Source organism: Orcinus orca, chromosome 10 (assembly GCF_937001465.1).
Source record: "Orcinus orca chromosome 10, mOrcOrc1.1, whole genome shotgun sequence".
NCBI lineage: Eukaryota > Metazoa > Chordata > Mammalia > Artiodactyla > Delphinidae > Orcinus > Orcinus orca.
The window spans coordinates 63,767,526-63,793,869 of record NC_064568.1 but is presented as its reverse complement, the minus strand read 5'-3'; the positions used below and the strand labels follow the sequence as shown (position 1 = coordinate 63,793,869).

At 37.1% G+C, this 26,344-nt stretch overlaps 1 protein-coding gene across 2 annotated transcripts in view; it reads left to right on the top strand.

The window, feature by feature from the left end:
- HCRTR2 (hypocretin receptor 2) overlaps positions 1-7,561 on the top strand; it is a 119,422-nt gene extending 111,861 nt beyond the window's left edge. The window contains exons 6-8 of one of the 2 annotated variants that reach the window (XM_012532256.2): positions 50-171; positions 3,029-3,251; positions 5,799-7,561. In XM_012532256.2, coding sequence (XP_012387710.1) covers positions 50-171; positions 3,029-3,251; positions 5,799-5,841 — 388 coding nt within the window. In that variant the 3' untranslated portion in view covers positions 5,842-7,561. Of the gene's footprint in view, positions 1-49; positions 172-3,028; positions 3,529-5,798 lie in introns of those variants that run through there. The other variant, XM_004267773.3, reaches the window with a different exon arrangement.
- The last annotated feature ends 18,783 nt before the right edge of the window (positions 7,562-26,344 follow it).

Here is a 26,344-nt window from a genome sequence, read left to right as displayed (position 1 = left end):
ACTTTCCAGAATCACACTGCATTTCATGTTACTGTTTCTTTTCCTACAGAGTATTTGGGATGTTTACCCACACGGAAGACAGAGAGACTGTATATGCCTGGTTTACCTTTTCACACTGGCTTGTATATGCCAATAGTGCTGCGAACCCAATTATTTATAATTTTCTCAGTGGTGAGTTTTCAACTGTTTCTTCTGTACAAACCACAGGCCAGGGTGAGGGATCGATGACCAGAAGGTCTGAACACTTTTGAATGGTATGAAGATATTAGTTGTGATACAGTGAGAGTATTTTTCTCTGATCTGACTGGTCTTGAGGTTTTTCCCTTATAAGAGGGAACATGTGTTACCTAACGCATCAGAAAAAATTATCTAAGTAACTTTTTCCATAAAATTTAGAAGAAAATTTGAAATAGGAGGAAGGTGAGAACTGTGAGAACTGAATAAGAGAATCTTGCTTGTCATACATTAAACTTATGATTTATAAAGATGTAAAATCATTTTATCTGAAAATAAAACAGCCTTGCTTGTATCATTTCCTTTGACAACATTTGTAGCCTAATTGAAATGGAATTGGAGCCTTTCCACTTTTAGGTATTTCTATGTATTTACAATTCTCTTATGGGTAACATCTCTTGGGTTTATCTCAAGATTTCTCACTGACCATAAAAAAAATTACATTCCTCTAAATAACACATAAGCTAAATGAACCACACATACACACCTGTGCAATTGATTTCACCCATCTGTTTATGGGATCAATATAATTATAAAAATCATTTAACTAAATATTGTTTTATCTACCAACATTTTGCCTAATTGTTTTAGAATTGTGTTTTAATTAGCTATATCTTTACATTGTCTTCTTTCCAACCGGTTAGCTATTTCTTTTTTTTAAAAATTAATTTATTATTTATTTATTTATTTTTGGCTGCGTTGGGTCTTCGTTGCTGCGTGCGGGCTTTCTTTTTATTTGAGGCAAGCGGGGGCCACTCTTCGTCGCGGTGTGCAGGCCTCTCATTAAGGTGGCTTCTCTTGTTGCAGAGCACGGGCTCTGGGTGTGCAGGCTTCAATAGTTGTGGCTTGTGGGCTCTAGAGCACAGGCTCAGTTGTTGTGGCACATGGGCTTAGTTGCTTCGCGGCATGTGTGATCTTCCCAGACCAGGGCTCGAACCCATGTCCCCTGCATTGGCAGGCGGATTCTTAACCACTATGCCACCAGGGAAGCCTGGCTATTTCTTTTTTATTTCCATCTCCAAATATATGATGATTTTATATGGAAGAATAAGCAATTCATTTTATTGCATGCTGAATAAAGTGTGTGCATTTTCTAACTTCACCTTTGGCCTTCCAGGTTATATGGGTTATTAAAAAAGACAACCAATTAGGCTTTTTGTTTTAAATAACTTTTTGTTTTTCAGTCATGGCATGTACCCTCTATATACCTGCTTTATTTCACCTTTTGGTGAATCAGGTGGTGTATATGTGAGGGGTGGTTTGTATTCAGTTGCCCCTTTTCATGCCTTCCCCTGACACATTCAACCCCAGTCTCCAAAATAAAGACTACATTCAGACTGGGATAAGCAGAGACCACCACCCCAGTGCTGTTTGAAGGAAGAAGGGCCTGAGGAGCTGTGGCTAAAAAAGCAGTGGGGAAACACTTGCCCTGGGCTTAGGGATGACTAAGGCCCTGAGCTTGTACTAAACAGGGAAAATCTATTAGAGGGTCGTAGGGAGAATTATCTGAAGTAGAAGCCACAGAACCAAGTCAAAGTGCCATGATGGGGGTTAAGATGAGGCAAGAAGGCAGCTGATAATCAGTGGGCACCAATTTTAATCACTCAACAACCCAGGTAGGTAATCAAAGCTCAGAGAAAAGAACTGGTGATTTCCAACACTGCCATTTACCCTTAGAGGCTTAAGAGGTCAGTGTTTCATCCTTATCCTTCTCCAATGTCACATCAATAATTTAAAGATAAAGAAAAACTTCTAAAGTTGTTTATTTTTCTTTCAGTTTGTCCTGCCTTATGCAGATTATGAAACGTTAGAAATTTTCTAGATATTTTGTTGAACTGACTGTGTCAAGAGAACAGTTTCTTCAGAGTACAATGCAGGGATAATTTCTGTGTACGTCTGGCCATGTATAACTTAGGTTTCATCATTTTTTAAATCGTTAAATATCTCTGGGTAGCTTTCTGCTGATACTCAGCTTTACTATAGTTATCTAGTTAACAATAACCCACATTCACAAGTATAGGAGGTTTGCCTCTAAAGGCATGAAACAAACTCCAAACATTGGGCATGAAAAGCAGCCTCACTATTTTATGGAAATGTGTCAGTGTTTCAAGAGTGTACCAAGCATTATTTCATTCTTTTTTATGGCTGAGTAATATTCCATTGTATATATTTGCAGCAAGATGGATGGACCTAAAGATTATCATACTAAGTAAAGTGAGACAGAGAAAGACAAATATCATATGATATCACTTATATGTGGAATCTAAAAAAAGTGATACAAATGAGCCTATTTACAAAACAGAAATAGACCCACAGACATAGAAAACAGACTTATGGTTACCAATAGGGAAAGGGGAAGAGGGAAGATAAATTAGGAGTTTGGGATTAACCTATACACTACTGCTACTATATATAAGATAGTTAAAGAACAAAGTCCTACTGTATATCACAGGGGACTATACTCAGTATTTTGTAATAATCTATAAGGGAAAAGAATATAAAAAAGAATATACATATGTATACATATATGTATATATATGTGTGAGAGTATATATATATATATATATATATATATATATATATAGCATTCACTGTGCTGTACACCTGAAACTAACATGATATTGTAAATCAACTATACTTCAGTTAAATAATTAATTAACTATTAAAAAAGGATGTACCAAGCTTCCAATAACCAATTTCCTTTTCCAAAATAGGAGCCAGTCCGTTGTATTTTATTCATGATTGGTTAAAACATACTGAATTCCTTTTCCTTTCATTCTCCCTGGTTTGCCAGGAAAATTTCGAGAGGAATTTAAAGCTGCATTTTCTTGCTGTTGCCTTGGAGTTCACCGCCAGGAGGATCCGCTGGCCCGGGGACGGACGAGCACTGAGAGCCGAAAGTCCCTGACCACCCAGATCAGCAACATTGATAACATATCAAAACTGTCCGAGCAGGTCGTGCTCACGAGCGTTAGCACACTCCCAGCGGCCAACGGTGCGGGGCCACTCCAAAACTGGTAGAAGATTGATGCCTAGGACAGGGATGCCTGAGTACCACTCTTCTTTTTTTAAATCTCTGTACACAGAAATTTTATTACTTTGTGGACCCATTTTTTTTAAAAAGAAAATGATCTCTTGCTCTTTGGAAATAAAGTCAGTTTAAAATCATTTCTTAACTTTTGACTGAGATATGTTAGAAGTTGAAACTTCCACTGAACTTATTTTCAGGCTGTATCACTTTTAGCTTCGTGTATTAGGATTTGTGTCAATTAAATGTATGAGCATTTCCAATTCTAATTGTTATTTTAATCTTACCTTCAAATTGGTGGCTAAAAGTTGCCCAAACTTATCCTTTGGTTTTCTTTTGGCTACTAAAAGTAGTAGCAATTACTAACTCTGGATTAACAAGAGATATGTTAGTTGACATTATAGTTTTAAAAAAATCACTAAAGAGTGTCATTATGGTGTGACATTTGAGAGTATATTTATATACAAAATAACATTATATTAGATAACTCAAAAGCTATCTTTCAGAACTATAAAAACGTATACTATTCAACTTTATTTTCCATTAATTTTATAACTCATTTACACAGTTTTCTTGGGTTTGTAACCTTACCATTGCTAACATTTATCATTTCAACATATGGCCAATAAGACTCTGTATTCAGGTAAAAACTGTGGAGTAACTATAAACACACAATTTCCATCTCTAAGGAAAGATTTCAATATTTAAGACTAAGATATCCCATTATTGTATTCTTCTAACCAATAAAAATGAGGTAACTGGCCTTGCTAGATGAAATTAAGAATTCAATTTACAAAGAAAAAGGGTAGTAGAATACCAAATCATATCTGGGTCCCATATTGGACAGGGTAATGCCATGGAGATTTGATGGTAAATATTTGCATTTATTTACGTTTTGTAAGCATCTATCAAACACCTCCCAGAAAGCACCCACCGTGCTAGGTGCTAGGGTGTGAATGTGCCTTCAAGACAGCTCCAGTCCACTGAGGGGGACCTGTTGGTAGAGGCTGCAGAGCAGCAAGGCATTCTGGGAGATGATTCAGACTCAGAGCAGGAAGCAACCAGTGATGGTGGTCCTCACCATGACATGGACAGGGAGGTTGCACTTTTTTGTTTCTATTTAATTACAGTGACTCTATTGATGTTAGTGAATTCTACCTGGGCCTGTGACTGAGAGCCAGGTGACTAGGAGAAGGGAGGGGTTTGCTCTTACTCACACACAAATGAACAGGAGTGCAGTACGTTCCATACAAATGTAAGATCTGGGGTTCAAAGTACTGAATATTTTCTTTTTTTCTTTCTTTCTTTCTTTCTTTTTTTTTTTTTTTTTGCTGTACGCGGGCCTCTCACTGTTGTGGCCACTCCCGCGGTGCACAGGCTCCGGACGCGCAGGCTCAGCGGCCATGGCTCACGGGCCCAGCCGCTCCGCGGCATGTGGGATCTTCCCGGACCTGGGCACGAACCTGTGTCCCCTGCATCGGCAGGCGGACTCTCAACCACTGCGCCACCAGGGAAGCCCGGATATTTTCAATTTGCTTCTCTGCAAAATTATTCTGATTCAAATAGTCACTTTAAAAGTAAAAGAGATGTTCATGGAAAGTTGCTCTTCTTCTTATAGTATAGTAGCAGGCATTCTTATTTTATTGAAACAAAAGATATGCAGAATATTTAAGAAAGATTTTCATAGAACATAAAAATTATCTTGCTCTTTTCTTACTTTTTTTTTCCCAACTCATCACTTTCAGAAAGAATATAACCAAATTATCCACAAATGGTTTTTGTGCCTTAGAACCGGGGATTACTTTGTGCTTCTTACGACTCAAAGCAAAAACTACCCTCAAATATGAGGTTTATTGAAATTATATTGCTAATTATCAGAACAATATCAATGAAAGCAAAGTATTGTAACTCTCTGCTTTCTCCCCTTTGTACATCTGAGAACTTTTTTTCTTATTTATGCTGCATGAAAGAAGAGTTGTGATTTTCACATTGCTATGGACGTTAGCACTTTAGTTTGAGAATGAGGATAATGTCAAATAATATTGATCATATGCCTTAGTAGCTAAGTAATTTGCCGAATCAGCAATTCTGAAATCAGAGTAAGAGCTAAATGTTTCAGATCCTAATATATCTAGTTATTTGTCATTTAAGAAGAGAGATTGAGAGAGAGAGAGCAAGAAAGTGAGAGCTAGAGCTGGAGAGACAGAGAGAGAGGCTCAGAGAGGCAGTAGTTGTGTGATTTTGTGAAGAACAGACTCAGAAGTCAGAATTGCTTTGCTCTAAATCAATGATTTTCAAAGTGTGCTTCCTGAGCCATCAGATTCAGCATCACCTGAGAACTTATTAGACATGCAGATCTTCACCCTATCCCAGATTTGCCAAATCAGAAACTTTGGGGTGGTACACAGGAATCTGTGTGTTCACAAGCCCTACAGGTGATTCTGAAGGGCCTTAAAATTTGAGAACCACTGCTCCAGAGACTACCACCTGGCACTGACATACTAGCCCATATGAAATAAAGTATTTTACTGCCCAGGTATCTACAACAGGGACCACCATCATCACTACTGTCAACCTGATTGGAGGTCAGAAAGAAGAGGCTAAGTACCAATGTTGAAAGTCACTCAGCATTATCTCACTCAAAGAGGTAATGCTTTATGAAATAGTGCCCCTGTGTTACAAGTGCAGTTTGGAAGAAGACAGGTTTTAAAGCCCTGGCGTGCTTTATGGCTACTTGGATGATTTGAGTTTCTTTCTTTTTTTTTTTTTTTAAGATTTTTTTGATGTGGACCATTTTTTTAAAAAGCCTTTATTGAGTTTATTACAATATTGCTTCTGTTTTATGTTTTGGTTTTTTGACCCCGAGGCATGTGGGATCTTAGCTCCCCGACCTGGGGTCAAACCCTCACCCCCTGCATTGGAAGGCGAAGTCTTAACCACTGGACCACCAGGGAGGTCCCTGAGTTTCTAACTAAAACCTTCAAATCTCCAGTTTTATTTACCCTTACAAAAACCTAAGTTTGTAGAAGCAGACAGTTGCCAAGAATGAGCATTTCCCAGAAGGAAAAAGCAAACACACACCAGTCCTTACAAGAAACTGTGGGAATGGAATAACAGCCCAGGCACACTGCTGTCAACTTGTTGATACAAGAATCCTCCTAAGAGGTCTGGATTTAGTACTGACCATCATAGGGCAAATGGGAAAGAAACAGGTGTTCCCAAAACCTGCCAGTCTTATGGAACAAAGGGTCAACTACTTATGTGTTAATAACACAAATTAGAAGACTTCTTCTGAAAGCAGTGTGTTGTGACTGTTTGATGCTACACATAGAATATATATCTCTCTTGTTTTGCTATATTTCACAGATTGAATGTAAAATGTCATTAATTTTACTGAAATTTTGTTATCAATAAGAGTGTGATAATAATTTTACCTAATATAGAATCCATTTGAAGTTCATTATTTCTGAATTTCTACAAACCTATGATAATGTTGATATTCGAATTCATTCATTCTTGGCAAAAAGGTAATTCTCAATTTCTGAGGAAAATGTCTTCTAAATTCTCCAAGGCTTGGAACATTTCTTAGGTATTAAATAACTGTTATAAATCATTGATAAGTTAATTGCAAAACTGTCAGGCACAATGATATTGAGCTTCACTACCAGTGTACATTGTTTTAATGAAGATAAAGGAAAATATGCTTATAAAATGTAATCTGAATATACATAAACCTGAATGACAATGTCAGAATGACAAACCTCATAGATACTTTTGGACACAAATTGTGAAGAGGGCTATTACTATTTTAATGCTAGTGTAATAATAGATGTTTTACATTTGATATAAATAATAATAATCAAATGCATTTCAAAAACAATCTGGGAAGTCATTATAATTTAGAAAACTTTTCAATTCCAATTAATTTTACAACAGAAGATTTTCCTACAAGTTACAAGTCAAAAAAGAGTAAATTCTATTAGGTTATGTGCAATTAGCTTTCAAATGGCATGAAGCAGAATTATAGATTTTTTTTAGAGACAATATATGTAAACAGAAAATATTGTTAATTTAAGTCTATTCTATTATCTTATGCACATAGAAAGTGAAGTGCAAAGGCATGAAAAACACTGTTATCTCCCCAAATTCAAAGGGGATTGTTTTCTAGAGAACTATTACATTAAAGAGGGAGAAAATTACTGCCACCCTCTTGCCACGTATTTCTATGATCTCAAAATTTCTTTGTAAGTTTTCGAGTCAGAATGCCTTTTAAGTTTTTCATGAAATGTATTTCTATAATTGTTGATGCCACATGTGTAACATCATGTCACTTGTTTAACAGTTATTTTATACATTTAAAGTTCTTTATGCCTGATTTACTGTGTCTGCAAGATGAAATTTCTTATCCAATCCAACGCGATTGCACACCAACTACCCTGAAGGATGCTGCTTAGGTAGTTTTAAAGTAAAAACCATACTGAGAATTCTATAATCACATTCACACTGCCCTCTCTATTGTATGAAAAATCTTGCTGTTGTTCACTAGATAAGTTGGATATTCACTCATAACTAGTGTCAAATCTTTGCAGTTAAGAATTGAATTAAGCCCTCTGGTGCAGGACTTAATGACCAAAATATTTTTCCCAATAAGTTTATATAACCAGGGAAAATCATGATATAAAAGGTTTTTAATGTTGTTTTTAAGAGCAGATATTATAATAAAGATGGTTAGGATTAATAAATATTTCATAAAAATTATGTAAAACTGCCTACATAGAGCATTAAATTTAGGAGTTTTATCTGAGTTAAGAGATTTACTTAGTCTTGTTTTGACTTAGAGGAAATGATGACCTTGTGGTTTTCAATTTGTTATTAGAATAATAAGTACAGCATCTGCATAAATAAGCAATTTTTTTCTTGGTCATTGTATCTAAACTTTTAGGACTATTTTAAGTTCACTGATAAATTTTAAAATGTATATTTTCTGCTTTCCATTCACCTAATGATTCTGATAAATTGTGGAATCAACAGCTAAGGATTTTAATTTAAAAATCCATTTTTATTCAGCACTGTTGTTTCTAACTTTGATCGAAATGGAGCCATAGAAACTGGGGAAGGTCGATGCTTGGCTCCTTCCAGGGAAATAAGATTTGAATGTGGGGCGGTTTCAAAACATAAAGTGAAACTTTCAGGATGAAATCCCAGGAAAGACCAGCTGTTTTAGCAGCGAGGGTTTTTGCTTTGACTGATCCATTTCACAGACCAGGTGCTTGGCCAAACCTCCCCACAGAGTCATGAAGAGAGGTCACTCAGCTTCACTTTCATCGGGGTCAGTGGCCAGGAATGGGAAGGAAGTAACAGAGGAAAGTTCTCGAAGCGCCTCTTGGGCCTTGCCCTTCTGATGCTGCTGTCCCATTATCCAACTGCTGTCCTTCCCTCAGGCCCACCCTAGCCAAGCAGGGCCCACCTCCCCCCACCGCCTGCCATGCCCTACAGACCTCCCTGGCCTTCTCCAGCCCAGCCCTAGCCAACAGGTAAATAGGTTTGATTCTTGTCTTGGGTCATCTCCTGAAGTGAATCAGTGGCAAGTGACTCATTTGAGAACAAATGAAGCAAAGCTCAAGAAAAAAGAAAAAAAACCTTTACATTTCTATATATACAAATATTTACAATTTTACATCCCCCAAAACCGCATTTTTGGTCTCTAATATCTGTGTATCTGTGGTCTTCTGGATATGTGTTAGCTCCCTTTTCAAGCCTCAGCTAAGCTCGCTGCCTCAGCTAACCTCGCTGACTCTCAGGCCAAGGCCATAGCAGGTCACTAGGGATGTACACCTGAGCAGGTGCTGCTGCTGCCACCTTTGGAAACAAAACATCTCTTCCATTACTTTTCATTGGTTTGGCCCCTGTACAATGGCAGAAACATAAAACTCAATTTAAAACAAACAAAAAACACGGTTGTTTATTAAGTAATCAATTTCTAATTAATTTCCCAATGTTTGATTTAATATGTTAACTCAAAGGGAGAATAGTACAAACAAAATATTTGTGAGATTGGGAAATCCTCAGCAGACCATGGCAACATGAAGATTAATTTATTGCAGATGTGATAACAAGAGCATCTCCAGAAAGAAGTGCTGTTCCCTTTCACAGGGGCACAGATTTGGAAGCTCCTCTTATACAGTTCAAGTGGACAGAGTGGAACTTGTTTATAAAGCTGTGTCTAGATCATGTACAATATCCATTAAGGAATAGGAAAAATGGTCATTTTAGAGTATTATCAACACATATACATGCATATATGCATGTATATGTATAACTGAGTGATATATACAGTAGATCTTGCTTTGACTTAGAGGAAATGATGACATTGTGATTTTTAATGTAGTATTAGACTAGTAAACATGGCATTTACATAATTAGGCAATTTTTTTCTTGGTCGTTATATTTAAAATTTTTAGGACTATTTTAAGTTCAATAATAAATTTAAGAATGTATATTTTACATATATTTTATATACATATAAGTATATATATGTGTGTATATATATATATATATATATATATATATATATATATATATAATTGACCTTGAACGACACGGATTCGAGGTATACAGGTCCATTTATACCAGAAGTTTTTAATAGTAAATTCTACAGTTGTAGATACAGAAGACCCACTATAAAGTTATATGCAGATTTCCTACTGCGTGAGGGTGGGCACCCCTAACCCCAGCATTGTTCAAGGGTCAATTGTATATAGATAGATAGATAGATAGATAAATAGTTGATAGATAGATAGGCAGAGAGATAATCTCACTGAGTTATTTGGTCTGAGAGTATTTCACGAAGTATATTAGTTTTATATTCCAGGCTTTTAAAGAGTTCCCTTCTTCATCTAGCTTACCCCTCTCTTAAATTATACCTTTTAGTTTGGTGGCTAGTTTTCCTCACTCTTACAAATATACAGGTTTCATTTCCCTGCTATTCTAGACAGGCTTTTACCTAAGACTATTATTTTTTCTTTGTTTCTTCCTTTGTAATTCCTTCCTTCCTTCCTTCCTTTCTTTCTTTCTTTTTCTTCCTTCCTTCCTTTCCTCTTTCTTTCTTTCATTTATTATTTGTTTGTTCATTGATTTATTATACTAGCACTCATATAGTTATACCAGTTTGGGACAAGTGAAAAGAAGTCTGTAAACTATCTGTAAATTGCCTTTAAAATAATCAATAAGAATCTAAAGTCCTTGAAGCCACAGACATTCTCTGTGTTTTTTACGGCTATATCACTGGTTCCTGGAACAGTGCCTGCCACAGAGAAGTCCCCTGATAAATATCTCTTGAATCAATGAATTAATAATAATTGCATGGAAATTATTTCCCCAGCTCATTCTTTTATTCCATGTTGTCCCAGTTCTTTCCATAGAAACTCCCTTTCCACTGTGAACAATCAATGCCCTATATTTTCAGTGTCTACACCACTCATGCCTTTTTTTTTTTACCAAAACTAAACCACATATTAAGGTTGGCAGCATTGATTCCCATTCTCCTACCACCACTGAAGGGGGAGGTGGCACCAGAACTGTCTTTTGCACCAATCCTAGGCCCAGATGACTCCCCTTCCACCTGTAAGCGAAATCTAGTCCCTTGGAGAGCTTCATCCCTGTGAACCTCCCTCTGTTGCTGCCTTGTCTGCCTCTTGATCTCTCTTCCCTTCACTCATACACATTAACACTTGGATCTGTGTGGGTGATGCATCCAGGAATCCAGCTTCACATTTGCTGTTCTCCTTAATGTGAAAGACTTGGTTTCCACACTTCTTCAAATCCCTCCCACAGTCCCGCATAGTGCAGATCACAGGCTCCACCTTGAAACTTACTGTCTCCTAAGACAATAGATCCTCCACTGAAATGCAAAACCCTCATCATATTCTGAGCCAACAATTGCTTATCCATCTTTTCATCTCACACTTAGATTTCCACGACAACCTTGCTCCTCAACCCCAAAGGGACGACTGGACTCTTTACCCTTATATTTTATCCCAGTTCATCTGTCTCATCCTGGACTTACCTTCTTCCCCACTCAAAGAAAATTAAGACCCCAGGTGGTACTGCAGTCATTAGGAGACATTTTTTTTTGGTAGAAAATCCAAATTTTTATTATTTTTTTGAAGTATAGTTGACTTACAGTGTTGTGTTAATTTCTGCCATACAGCAAAGTGACTCACTTATACACATTATACATTCTTTTTCATATTATTTTCCATTATGGTTTATCCCAGGATATTGAATATAGTTCTCTGTGGTATACAGTAGGATCTTGTTGTTTATCCATTCTATATGTGACAGTTTGCATCTAATAACACCAAACTCCCAGTCCATCCCTCTCCTTTCCCTCCTCCCCCTTTACAACCATTAGTCTGTTCTCTATGTCTGTGAGTCTGTTTCTGTTTCATAAGTAAATTCATTTGTGCCATACTTTAGATTCCACATACAAGTGATATCTTATGTATTTGTCTTTCTCTTTCTGACATTACTTCACTTAGTATGATAATCTCTAGGTCTATCCATGTTGTTGCAAATGGCATTATTTCATTCTTTTTTTATGGCTAATATTCCATTGTATAGATGTACCATGTCTTCTTTATCCATTCATCTGTTGATGGACATTTAAGTTGTTTCCATGTCTTGGCTATTGTAAACAATGTTGCTATGAACATAAGGGTGCTTGTATCTTTTTGAATCATAGTTTTGTCTGGATATATGTCCAGCAGTGGGATTGCTGGATTGTATGACAACTCTATTTTTAGTTTTCTGAGGAACCTCCATACTGTTTTCCATAGTGACTGCACCAATTTACCCTCCCACCAACATTGTAGGAGGGTTCTCTTTTAGGAGACATTATTTACTTAAAAAAAAATTCTTACTTTTTTCCCTGATGAAGATCATGACTGTTTTTATAAAAGAGAGTCTGCTGTCCTAAAGCTTTGAGAATAAATGAGTAAAAAAAGGCATAAAAGCCTATTGAGTTCAGTTGCTAGGCAGCTACTCCTCTCTCACTGGGGATTGCACTCCAAAGATTTACATCTGCAGTAGAAAGTGGGCCATGGCATTAATTACATCACCTTCTTTACCCTGTCTCTGCTATCATGAGCCCTTATTGTTTTTCCTCCTGCGTCAGAAGCTGTTCTGAAAATAATTTCATTATTTAGAAATGCCTATTAAGACTGTACAAATTTGCTTAATTTGATCTTGCAAATCATCTCCACTCTTCCTTCTCCTTGTCCAATCTTCCCTTATCACCATGTGTTTGGGTCATCTTATTTTCTACTGAGCTAGCTATGAATAATTTCCTTATTTATTGTCTTTTAAAAATAGTAGGTTATCCTTTTCAAATACATCTGTGGCTGGGATGCTTTACTTTCTAAATCCTGTCCTTCGTTCCTCCCACTGAGCTGTTGTCATAGTGAAACTTACCTTACCATCCTCTGTGTAATGACAAGGCAACAGCACACCCTTCATCTGATTATAAAGCTAATCATGTTGCATTCTGTCCTACTCTAAGGAAAGTATTCTCCATGTGCTCTGTCCAATGTTTTGGCTTTTAAGAACTGACTTAATTAATTAAAATGTTTTTATTCAAAAACTGTACTTTTCTCTTTACAAATTATGCATCTTCCCTTACATCTGCCAATTCTCAAAACTTACCTTCCTCATGTGAAAATATAGTCTAGGTCTTTAGGATGTATTATTATAAGGAAGTATCTGGAAACCCTGTTTCATTTTGTTTTGTTTTACTGATATAATCTGATTATTTTGTTTCAACTATTACTCCCTAGTTGTTATTCTCCTCTTGTTGAAAGGGGACATTTTTTCCTTACCTTCTTGACCCTAAAGGGTGCTCTTATAATGACTTATTTTACACATTACTGGAATGGAGTGAGAAGGTGGAATTCAGAAGATTGAGAAAGACAAAATTGTTTCCTCATTCAATTAGCAGAAATCTGTGGTTCAAAACTTAATAGCATTCTAAACATATTAAAAGCAGCAAGAGAAAAACAGCAAATAACACACAAGGGAATCCCCATAAGGTTAACAGCTGATCTTTCAGCAGAAACTCTGCAAGCCAGAAGGGAGTGGCAGGACATATTTAAATTGATGAAGGAGAAAAACCTACAACCAAGCTTATTTTACCCAGCAAGGATCTCATTCAGATTTGATAGAGAAAGTAAAAACTTTACAGACAAGGAAAAGCTGAGAGAGTTCAGCAACACCAAACAAGCTTTATAACAAATGCTAGAGGAACTTCCCTAGGCAAGAAACACAAGAGAATGAAAAGACCTACAATAAGGAACCCAAAACAATTAAGAAAATGGGAATAGGAACATACATATCGATAATTACCTTAAATGTAAATGGACTAAATGCTCCCACCAAAAGAAACAGACTGGCTGAATGGATACAAAAACAAGACCCATATATATGCTGTCTAAAAGAGACCCACTGCAGATCTAGGGACACATACAGACTGAAAGTGAGGGTATGGAAAAAGATATTCCATGCAAATGGAAACCAAAAGAAAGTTGGAGTAACAATTCTCATATCAGACAAAATAGATTTTAAAATAAATACTACAAGAGACAAAGAAGGACACTACAAAATGATCAAGGGATTGATCCAAGAAGAAGATATAACAATTGTAAATATTTATGCACCCAACATAGGAGCACCTCAATACATAAGGCAAATACTAGCAGCCATAAAAGGGGAAATCAACAGTAACACATTCATAGTAGGCGACTTTAACACCCCACTTTCACCAATGGACAGATCATCCAAAATGAAAATAAATAAGGAAACACAAGCTTTAAATGATACATTAAACAAAATGGACTTAACTGATATTTATAGGACATTCCATCCAAAAACAACAGAATACACATTTTTCTCAAGTCCTCATGGAACATTCTCCAGGAGAGATCATATCTTGGGTCACAAATCAAGCCTTGGTAAATTTAAGAAAACTGAAATTGTATCAAGTATCTTTTCCGACCACAACGCTATGAGACTAGATATCAATTACAGTAAAACATGTATAAAAAATACAAACGCATGGAGGCTAAACAATACACTACTTAATAATGAAGTGACTACTGAAGAAATCAAAGAGGAAATCAAAAAATACCTAGAAACAAATGACAATGGAGACGTGATGACCCAAAACCTATGGGATGCAGCAAAAGCAGTTCTAAGAGGGAAGTTTAGAGCAATACAATCCTACCTTAAGAAATAGGAAACATCTCAAATAAACAACCTAACCTTGTACCTAATGCAATTAGAGAAAGAAGAACAAAAAAACTGCAAAGTTAGCAGAAGGAAAGAAATCATAAAGATCAGATCAGAAATAAATGAAAAAGAAATGAAGGAAATGATAGAAAAGATCAATAAAACTAAAAGCTGGTTCTTTGAGAAGATAAACAAAATCGATAAACCACTAGCCAGAATCATCAAGAAAGAAAGGGAGAAGACTCAAATCAATAGAATTAGAAATGAAAAAGGAGAAGTAACAACTGACACTGCAGAAATACAAAAGATCATGAGATTACTGCAAGCAACTCTATGCCAATAAAATGGACAACCTGGAAGAAATGGACAAATTCTTAGAAATGCACAACCTGCCAAGACTGAATCAGGAAGAAATAGAAAACATGAACAGACCAATCACAAGCACTGAAATTGAAACTGTGATTAAAAATTTTCCGACAAACCAGAGCCCAGGACCAGATGGCTTCACAGGCAAGTTCTATCAAACATTTACAGAAGAGCTAACACCTATCCTTCTCAAACTCTTCCAAAATATAGTAGGGGGAGGAACACTCCCAAACTCATTCTACGAGGCCACCATCACCATGATAACAAAACCAGACAAAGATATCACAAAAAAAGAAAACTACAGGCCAATATCACTGATGAACATATATGCAAAAATCCTCAACAAAATACTAGCAAACAGGATCAAACAGCACATTAAAAGGATCATACACCATGATCAAGTGGGGTTTATTCCAGGAATGCAAGGATTCTTCAATATATGCAAATCAATCAACGTGATACACCATATTAACAAATTGAAGGAGAAAAACCATATGATCATCTCAATAGATGCAGAGAAAGCTTTCGACAAAATTCAACATCCATGTATGATAAAAACCCTGCAGAAAGTAGGCATAGAGGGAACTTTCCTCAACATAATAAAGGCCATATATGACAAACCCACACCCAACATTGTCTTCAATGGTGAAAAACTGAAAGCATTTTCACTAAGATCAGGAACAAGACAAGGTTGCCCACTCTCACCACTCTTATTCAACATAGTTTTGGAAGTTTTAGCCACAACAATCAGAGAAGAAAAGGAAATAAAAGGAATCCAAATTGGAAAAGAAGAAGTAAAGCTGTCACTGTTTGCAGATGACATGATACTATACATAGAGAATCCTAAAGATGCTACCAGAAAACTACTAGAGCTAATCAATGAATTTGGTAAAGTAGCAGGATACAAAATTCATGCACAGAAATCTCTGGCATTCCTATACACTAATGATGAAAAATCTGAAAGTGAAATTAAGAAAACACTCTAATTTACCATTGCAACAAAAAGAATAAAATATCTAGGAATAAACCTACCTAAGGAGACAAAAGATCTGTATGCAGAAAATTATAAGACACTGATGAAAGAAATTAAAGATGATACAAATAGATGGAGAGATATACCATGTTCTTGGATTGGAAGAATCAATATTGTGAAAATGACCCTACTACCCAAAGCAATCTACAGATTCAATTCAATCCCTATCAAACTACCACTGGCATTTTTCTCAGAAATACAACAAAAAAATTCACAATTTGTATTGAAACACATAAGACCCCGAACAGCCAAAGCAATCTTTAGAATGAAAAACGGAGCTGGAGGAATCAGGCTCCCTGACTTCAGACTATACTACAAAGCTACAGTAATCAACACAGTATGGTACTGGCACAAAAACAGAAAGATAGATCAATGGAAGAGGATAGAAAGCCCAGAGATAAGCCCATGCACATATGGTCAGCTTATCTTTGATAAAGGAGGCAGGAATGTACAGTGGAGAAAGGACAGCCTCTTCAATAAGTGGTTTTGGGAAAACTGGACAGGTACATGTAAAAGTATGTGATTAGAACACTTCCTAACACCATACACAAAAATAAGCTCAAAATGTATTAAAGACCTAAATGTAAGGTCAGAAACTATCAAACTCTTAGAAGAAAACATAGGCAGAACACTCTATGACTTAAATCACAGCAAGATCCCTTTTTATCACCTCCTAGAGAAATGGAAATAAAAACAAAAATAAACAAATGGAACCTAATGAAACTTAAAACGTTTTGCACAGCAAAGGAAACCATAAACAAGATGAAAAGACAACCCTCAGAATGGGAGAAAATATTTTCAAATGAAGCAACTGACAAAGGATTAATCTCCAAAATTTACAAGCAGCTCATGCAGCTCAATAACAAAAAAATAGGGGGCTTCCCTTGTGGTGCAGTGGTTAAGAGTCCACCTGCCAATGCAGGGGACACGGGTTCGTGTCCCGGTCTGGGAAGATCCCACATGCCACGGAGTGGGTAGGCCCGTGAGCCATGGCTGCTGGGCCTGCGTGTCCGGAGCCTGTGCTCTGCAACGGGAGAGACCATAACAATGAGAGGCCCGCGTACTGAAAAAAACAAAACAAACAAAAAAATAAATAAACAACCCAATCCAAAAATGGGCAGAAGACCTAAATAGACATTTCTCCAAAGAAGATATACAGATTGCCAACAAACACATGAAAGAATGCTCAATATCACTAATCATTAGAGAAATGCAAATCAAAACTACAATGAGATATCATCTCTCACCAGTCAGAATGGCCATCATCAAAAAAATCTAGAAACAATAAATGCTGGAGAGGGTGTGGAGAAAAGGGAACACTCTTGCACTGCCGGTGGGAGTGTGAATTGGTACAGCCACTATGGAGAACAGTATGGAGGTTCCTTCAAAAACTACAAATAGAACTACCATATGACTCAGCAATCCCACTACTGGGCATATACCCTGAGAAAACCATAATTCAAAAAGAGCCATGTGCCAAAATGTTCATTGCAGCTCTACAATAGCCAGGTGATGGAAGCAACCTAAGTGTGCATCACCAGATGAATGGATTAAGAAGATGTGGCACATATATACAATGGAATATTACTCAGCCATAAAAAGAAACGAAGTGGAGTTATTTGTATTGAGGTGGATGGACCTAGAGTCTGTCATACAGAGTGAAGTAAGTCAGAAAGAGAAAAACAAATACCATACGCTAACATATATATGGAATCTAAGAAAACAAAAATGTCATGAAGAACCTAGGGGTAAGACAGGAATAAAGACACAGACCTACTAGAGAATGGACTTGAGGATATGGGGAGGGGAAGGGTAAGCTGTGACAAAGTGAGAGAGTGGCATGGACATATATACACTACCAAACGTGAAATAGATAGCTAGTGGGAAGCAGCCGCATAGCACAGGGAGATCAGCTAGGTGCTTTGTGACCACCTGGAGGGGTGGGATAGGGAGGGTGGGAGGGAGGGAGACACAAGAGGGAAGAGATATAGGAACATATGTATAACTGATTCACTTTGTTATAAAGCAGAAACTAACACAGCATTGTAAAGCAATTATAGTCCAATAAAGATGTTAAAAAAAAAAACTTGATAGCATTCTAGTATTGTTGTAGGAGATTTTTTCACACTTGTTACCCATCAGCAACTCAATGCAGGTTAAATCAGCCCTGAATGCAGTTTGTTCAAAAAACAAAACCACCTCCCTTCCTATCAAAGACTACAGGTAAGGCTGCTACTGATGCTTTACTGGCTCTGAAGATGAATATTTTCTTGAGTCAGGATCTGGTAGATGGTCCCCTCACAAGATTTTCCAATGCAATGGCATGTTAGTGAGTTCTTCCTCCTCCTTTAAATATTTGAAAAATTTAGTTTAATACAACATTTACATCTAATAGAATATAGGATCCCTTTCCCTGTTACAGAGCACAGAGTAAAAGCCAATATTTTACATACATGTGGCAAAATCATGTTGCCACTAGGAGTATGCAGAATAGATCACTGAAACCGCTTTCCAACTACTACCATCTAAATAGGCTTTAAATACAGAATTTTAAATAAATATCATTATTTTGTATAGCTATGCCCAAACAAGGTCACCAACAAATAGTTGCACAATTCAGTGCTCCTGCCCTAAGATTTTAGCTGGTGTGAAGCATGTCATTCATACAGCAAGACACCTGATCCAATCATGTTGGTGTTTATTTTTCAACCAGGTGGTCTTAGAGCGTATATCAAGGTAGTGATGCTTAAAGAAGCTGGGCTTTCTGTGAATGATTTACTAGGGTGTTTTTAAATGGCTGAAGCATTTGATTATCTTTTGTTACCAAGCTAAAATTATTGTGGCCAGGCTTTCTGCTTCAGAATCCCCTGAGATTCTTGTTAACAATGCAGCTCCCTGACACCACCCTGATGCACCATTTTAGTTGGTTGACACTCAGTTATTCTGATTCAGCTGGTCTTGACTGGCATTTGGCCACTGAAATGTTACGTGGGGCCCTCAGGGGTCAACTGTTCATGTATGTTTTAGCCTTGACTCCATTATGTCTTGAGATTATTTGTTATCTGTGAGCCTCTAGGCCTGGAATGGGCAGCATTCATTCAAACCGTTGTCTTTTTTGGGCTTCTTATTTGCAGAAATGTCAACATAATCTCAGTTTCATGAGAGTTGAAGTATACGGCTCTGTTCTTTTCTGGTTAACATAGCTGCATTCCAGGTTCTTATCAAGATTTATGGGTACTTTCCTAGTTACAAATTTTCAGCTAATAGTATTTGATAATGAAAAAGTTATAAGCCAAAGCAAAACTAATTCTGCCACCACCAGATAGTGTTAATTTGGGCTTACCTACAAATATACTTCCAAATGGCCTTTTAGAAACTAACTGGAGATAATTAGAAGATAACTAGAAGAACTTACAAAACTCACTACTCTCCTTTGCATATCAATTCCTATGACAGGAAGCAATACCTTTAGAGAGTTTTCTGTTGGATATGCAGTCTTTTTTTTCCTCCAGTTAAATTAAAATCCATCCTTATTTTATCCCCGGTGGAACTGTGTTCTCTTATTCTAATGTGTGTGTGTGTGTGTGTGTGTGTGTGTGTGTGTGTGTGTGTGTGTGTGTGTAGATAGATAGATAGATAAAATAAATGGTAGGTTTGGGTCTTTTGATTTAGGCATTTTCTTCCCTATTAGCACATAAGATATCTGAAGGCAGGAACTGGGCAATATCGTAAGATTTGTGTGACAGTCTCTGGGCTGAGCAGTCCCTCATAAGAGGTAGGCACTCAATAAACCTTCATCGATAAACCAGTAGATAAAGAACTCCTATCCAACATTGTACTTTATTTCGCTCAATTCTGAAAAGTGTTAGGAGCAATATGACACATTGTTCAGGAAGGAAAAAAGATTCAGTTACTACTTACCTGAATACTGTTCTAAGAAGGGATGTACAAATGAAAAACATTCAATCCCCGCTCCCTGAAGTTAACATGTCTGGGAGAAAGAATGTAAACAAAGTTGAAACATCACTTTTCAGGGAATTCTCTGGCGGTCCAGTGGTTAGGACTCAGTGCTTTCACTGCTGTGGCCCAGGTTCGATCCCTGGTCCAGGAACTAAGATCACACAAGCCAGGCGGCATGGTCAAAAAAAAAAAAAAAATCACTTTTCAGGTTCTAGGTGTTAGGATGAAATATTGGCTCTCTCTAGAGAAAGGAGGCTTTGGAAGGAAAAGGCTTTGCTGGCATTTGAAGGCACAGCTGAGGAAGGTGTTCTGGGCAAAAGGGACAAATCCACAATGGAGTAGATGTGGTGGAACAGCATGAAACCTTCAGGGAACTGCACATAATTTAAAGGGAAAAAGGAGCCCATGGCAGGAAATGGCGGTAAATAGGTGGGAAGGGGTGGATAATAAAAGCTTTTTATAATATTCAAGGAAACTGGAAACTTGTGTTATGTAATGGAGAACAATTTAGGAATTCTAGCCCAAGGAGTGATATGATTAGATTTGGATTCTGGAGAGTATCTGAATAGCCCTGTAGCTGAAGAATTTGAGAGCCAGACATTGTAAGTTTAATTTGCAGATAGGTTTTTATGGAACTACTCATCCTGAAGAATAATGATTGGATCTAAACCAAGGCAGTGGCAATAGGGCTGGAAAATACACATTAGATTTAATATCTAGATGAATATTTGGAGGGGAAAAAAGGTCACATTCATGTTTAATTCTATTTACAATGGATCTGAGCCACCATCAACTTTAACAAATGTGGTGCCGTTCCGGTAGCAGTGGTGCTTTAAATGCATTTGTGAAATTGTCCTCCCCTTCTTACCATGCTTCTTCTGACTGTGTTCATGGACAAAGCAAACTTAGGTGGACTTTCACGCTGTGAGCTCTCCTCTTTTATCCTCAGTCAATGACCCCCACTCCCTCCGTCTGGCATATGTTGCCTTGTGCATCCAAACATTGCTGCCAATATGCTAGTCTGACAGTCACGATTCTGCCCCCACCTGGACCACCACAGCTTGCTCTGCCAGAGGCTCCCTTGCTTGTGGTGGCCGTACTCTACAAGCACGATTAATGAGGATTCTCTTCTCTCCCACTCAATTTTCCAGTGTGTGTTTGTAAAGGTGAGGCTGTGAGTGTGGGTGTGTCTACTGTAAATAGGAAAGAGCAAGCCACATTTTCTTCTCTTATGATAGGATCATCCAGGGGTGTTTCACATCAAAACCTGCCCCAGGCCCAAGTCTTAGAGGCTCTTTTGTGGTACAGCCTACACTTGGGCTGTTATTTATCAAGAGGCTACCCTGCTGTCAATTGAAATTCAACATCCGATTTCAGTGCCCCAAGCCTGTAGTCCCTCAGACTTTCTTGAATTTCCTGACTAGGCAGGAGCAGAAGTCAGGAGCAGACTAGGAGCAGACTAGGCAGGAGCAGAAGTCAGGAGTCTGTGGGTCCCAAATCCAGAATTGATCAAACCAAAGCAAATCATTTTGGGACATTTTAAAGAGTCCAGTTGAATATTATACAGGAAGATAATTTTTTAAAATTACTTAAAGTAAAATTACAATTAAACTAAGATCTGAAAACAGAGGAAAATAAAGATGAGAAGAAATGGGCTGAGCAATAAAATAGAAAAAGCATTTGTAAAACATTACATCCTTTCATGACAAAAATCCTCAGTGTAATAAATGCCATATATGAGAAACCCATAAGTGATAGTCAATGGTGAAAAGTTGAAACCTTTTCCTCTAAGGTTAGGAGCAAGACAAGGATGCCCACTCTCACCACTCTTGTTCAACATAGTACTTGAAGTCCTAGCCAGAGCAATCAGTAAAAATAAAGAAATAAAAGGCATCCACAAATGAAGCAACAAGGGATTAATCTCCAAAATATACAAACAGCTCATGCAGCTCAATATCAAAAAAAAAACAACCCAATAAAAAAATAGGTGGAAGATCTAAATAGACATTTCTCTAAAGAAGACATAGAGGTGGCAAAAGAGCACATGAAAAGACGCTCAGCATCACTAATTATTAGAGAAATGCAAATCAAAACTACAATGAGGTATCACCTCACACTGGTCAAAATGGCCATCATCAAAAAATCTACAAACATTCTTTTATTTCTGACTTCACTTAGCATGATAATCTCTTAAATCAACTATGCTTCAATAAAAATAAATCTACAAACAGTTAAGTGCTGGAGAGGGTGTGGAAAAAGGGAACCCTCCTACTCTATTAGTGGGAATGTAAATTTGTACAGCCATTATGGAGAACATTATGGAGGTTCTTTAAAAAAAACTAAAAATAGAGCTACCATATGATCCTGCAATCCCACTCCTGGGCATATATCCAGAGAAAAACATAATTTGAAATGATACATGCACCCCTATATTCATTGCAGCACTATTTACAATAGCTAGGACATGAAAGCAACCTAAATGTCCATCGACAGAGGAATGGATAAAGAAGATGTGGTACATCCTATACAATGGAATAATACTCAGCCATATAAAAGAGCGAAATGCCATTTGCAGCAACATGTATGGATTCAGAGAGTGTCATAGTGAGTGAAGTAAGTCAGACAGAGAAAGACAAATATCATATGATATCACTTGTATGTGGAATCTAATAAAATGGTACAAATGAACTTATTTACTAAACAGAAATAGAGTCACAGATGTAGAAAACAAACCTATGGTTCCCAGGGGAGAAAGCAAGCAGGGAGGGGGAGGGATAAATTGGGAAATTGGGGTTGACATATACACATTACTATATAGAAAATAGATAACTAATAGAGACCTACTGTATAGCACAGGGAACTCTTCTCAATACTCTGTAATGACCTATATGGGGTAAGAATCTAAAAAAGAGTGGATATATGTATATATCTATATAACTGATTCACTTTGCTGTACAGCAGAAACTAGCACAACATTGTAAATCAACTCCAATAAAATTTTAAAAAAAGAAATAAAAGGCATCCAAATTGAAAAGGAAGACATCAAATTGTCATTATTTGCAGATGATAGGAGCTTATAAAATCCTAAAGATTCAAAGTAAGAACTGTTGGAACCAATCAATCAATTCAGTAAAGTTGCAGGATACAAAATCAACATATAGAAATCAGTTGTGTTTGTATGCACTAACAGCAGAACATCTGAAAAAGAAATAAAGAAAATTATCCCATTTACAACATCGAAAACAATAAAATATTAGGACTAAACTTACCAAGGAAGTGAAAGATACGTACCATAAAATGTTCAAGACTTTGATAAAAGACATTGAAGGAGGCACAAACAAATGGAAAGATGTATGTAATCATGAATTAAGAATTAATATTGTTAAAATGTTCATACTACCCCCAAACCATCTATAGAGTCAATGCAATCCCTATCAAAGTTCCATTGATTTTTTTCAGAGAAATAGAAAAAAAAAAAAAATCCTAAGATTTGTATGGAAACAAAAAACACCCTGGATAGTGAAAGCAATTCTGAAGAGCGAAACTGGAAACATCACATTTCCTGATTTCAAACTATATTACAAAGCTATAGTAATCAAAACAATACAGTACTGACATAGTAACAGACACACAGATCATTGGAACAGAATAGAGAGTTCAGAAATCCACACATGTACAGTCAACTGATTTTTTTTTTTTTAGGATTTCAAAGTAATTTATTTTACAAAGGAGGGTAGGTATTAAGAGCCAAAAAAGGTTTGACAAGAGTAAAATCCTACTTTTAGTACTAGTGACTTTTTTTTTTTGCGGTATGCGGGCCTCTCATTGTTGTGGCCTCTCCCATTGTGGAGCACAGGCTTCGGACGCACAGGCTCAGTGGCCATGGCTCATGGGCCCAGCTGCTCCATGGCACGTGGGATCTTCCCAGACAGGGGCACGAACCCATGTCCCCTGCATTGGCAGCTGGACTCTCAACCACTGCACCACCAGGGAAGCCCCCCTAGTGACTTTTTAAAGTGGGCAATGCTGATACATCTGCATGAGTGAATTTCAATTATTACACAGTAAAGAAGTAAAAATGTCTCAGCTGATATTTGCCAAGAATACTCAATGGGGAAGGGATAGTTTCTTCAACAAGTAGTGTTGAGAAACTGGATAACCACAGGCAGAAAAATGAAATTGAACTCCTATCTTATACCACTCACAAAGATTAACTCAAAATGAATTAAAGATGTAAATATAAGATCTGAAACCATAAAAATCCCAGAAGAAAATTAGGAAAGAAGCTCCTTGACATTGGTTTTGGCAATAGTTTTTTGGATATGATCCCAAAAGCACAAGCAACAAAAGCAACAATCAACAAGTGGCTACATCAATCTAAATTTGTTTCATACATCTGAACATAGCAATATTCTTCCTTATGAAATAAACATTTCTAGTGACTGGTACTACAAAGAGAATTCTTTGGCTTGCTTCTTCCACATAAACCTCTTCATGAAACCTCTATGGATGATGTGCTGGACGAAACACAAGCCATTTCTACTCTGGGCTTACCATATTTATTCAGAATGAATGGGGAATATTTTTAACTAGTTGACAAAGAGTACTGCTTGGCAGTATCAAAAACTTTGGTTGAGAATGAAAATTAATAATAATGATGATGATGATGCCAGAAAACACAGTAATGTAGTTTTCTCCAGAAAGATTCAGTAGTGCAGAAGCAAAGATCATTTGATTTGGAGATTGACATGTTTAGTGTGTTTTGGGATCACAAGTAGAAGGCATCTGAGGGTACTAAAAAGTGTGAAAAAAATTCCTTAGCATTAGCTTCGGGGTGAGAGGCAAGGAAGTGAAGCCAGGAGAATAAAGAAAATAAGAAAATCATTCACGAATGGAGAGTATGTTGAAGCATAAGGCAATAATTAGAAGGAGGAACAAGATTTGAAAAGAAACGAGATCAGCTTTCAGATAACATTTCTGAGATGGCTGCATCAATATATTTCCAATTCCACATGCTGTTTTTACACAGCTGCCTTGACATTCCTCCATCAGGAGGTGGGCATCTGTGTTTTCTCCCCTGGAAACTAAGCAGAACTTTGTAACTGCCTGGACCAATAGGATGCAGAGGGAGTGAGGCTGCATGATTTCAGAAGCAAACTCATGAAAGGCCATCATGGCTTCCATCTGACTCTCTCAGGACACGTGCAGCAGGAACCCGGAACTGGCATGTAAGAAGCCTGGCTATCCTGAAGTTACTCTTCTCAAGAGACCACGTGGAGAAACTACATAGGGACAAAATCTATGTTCAAGAAATCCCAGCTGTTCAAGGCTTCCCAATTCAGACTCCAGACAAGTGACAAAGAGGCTTCGAGAGCATCCCTTTGAAATGACAGTCTGACTGCAACCTCAAAGGAGTCCTGAGCCAGAACCATCCAGCCAAGCTATTCCCAACTCTTGAGCCACAGGAACAGTGAGAGACAGTAAATAATTATTGCTGTTTTAAGACACTAAGTTTTGGAGTGGTTTTTACATACCAATAGAAGAAATAATGAATTGGAAACATGAAGAAAAATGCCAGGTTATGAGAAAATGGGGGGAAATAAAAGGAGAGGAAACTAATACTCTGCAGAAAAAGAAAGTGCAGTGGCCTAAAGAGGAAAGTTTGCTCTGAGCATCTCAATGAACAAAGGACCACATGACATGGAAGCTTCGGGTTCAAATACCATTAATCCCAGGCTCTATTTGTAGTAATTCAACTATAGGGAAATATGAACTGGAAATGAATTTTATATCAATGGAGAAGTTGCATTTATTTAGAAATCTATAATAGGAGGGGGAAAAGTGTTGGAAGAGTTTTTTATGATGACTACATTAATTAGAGAAAGTCCTTTTCAGGAAGGAATTAAAGGAAAGTGAAGATAAGATGATCTGGTTAAAATGATATATTAACAGTTCCAGTAAAAGCAACAGACAGATGTAGAATATGGAAGAGAAAGAAAAACTAGGAGTAATACCACAACATGGGAAGAGAAAGCTAGCTTCTAATTTAGAGACAGTAGGGCTGTAAGAAACAGCCAGTTATATTATAGATGTGACCCAAAAAGTTATTTGATTTTTATTTGCAGTTAGGAAAAGTGATTTAGGGTAGAAAAAAGATAATCTATTATCTCCAATATCTCCCCTTTGACCTCACATCCTTCTCCAGATACTGTCCCAATTCTCTGCTTCATTTTATAGTAAATTTCCTTGAAAGAGGAAATACCTATTACCAAAAATTATTCTGTTTTCATTTTACTCTGAATCTATTCCATCTAGATTTTTGCCCCCAAAATACTCCTCTTATTATCATCACTTATGACCTTCACATTGCTAAATCAGTACTCTGTCCTCATTTTACTTGAGTTATTGGTAGATGATTAAATACATATCTCAGAGATACTCTA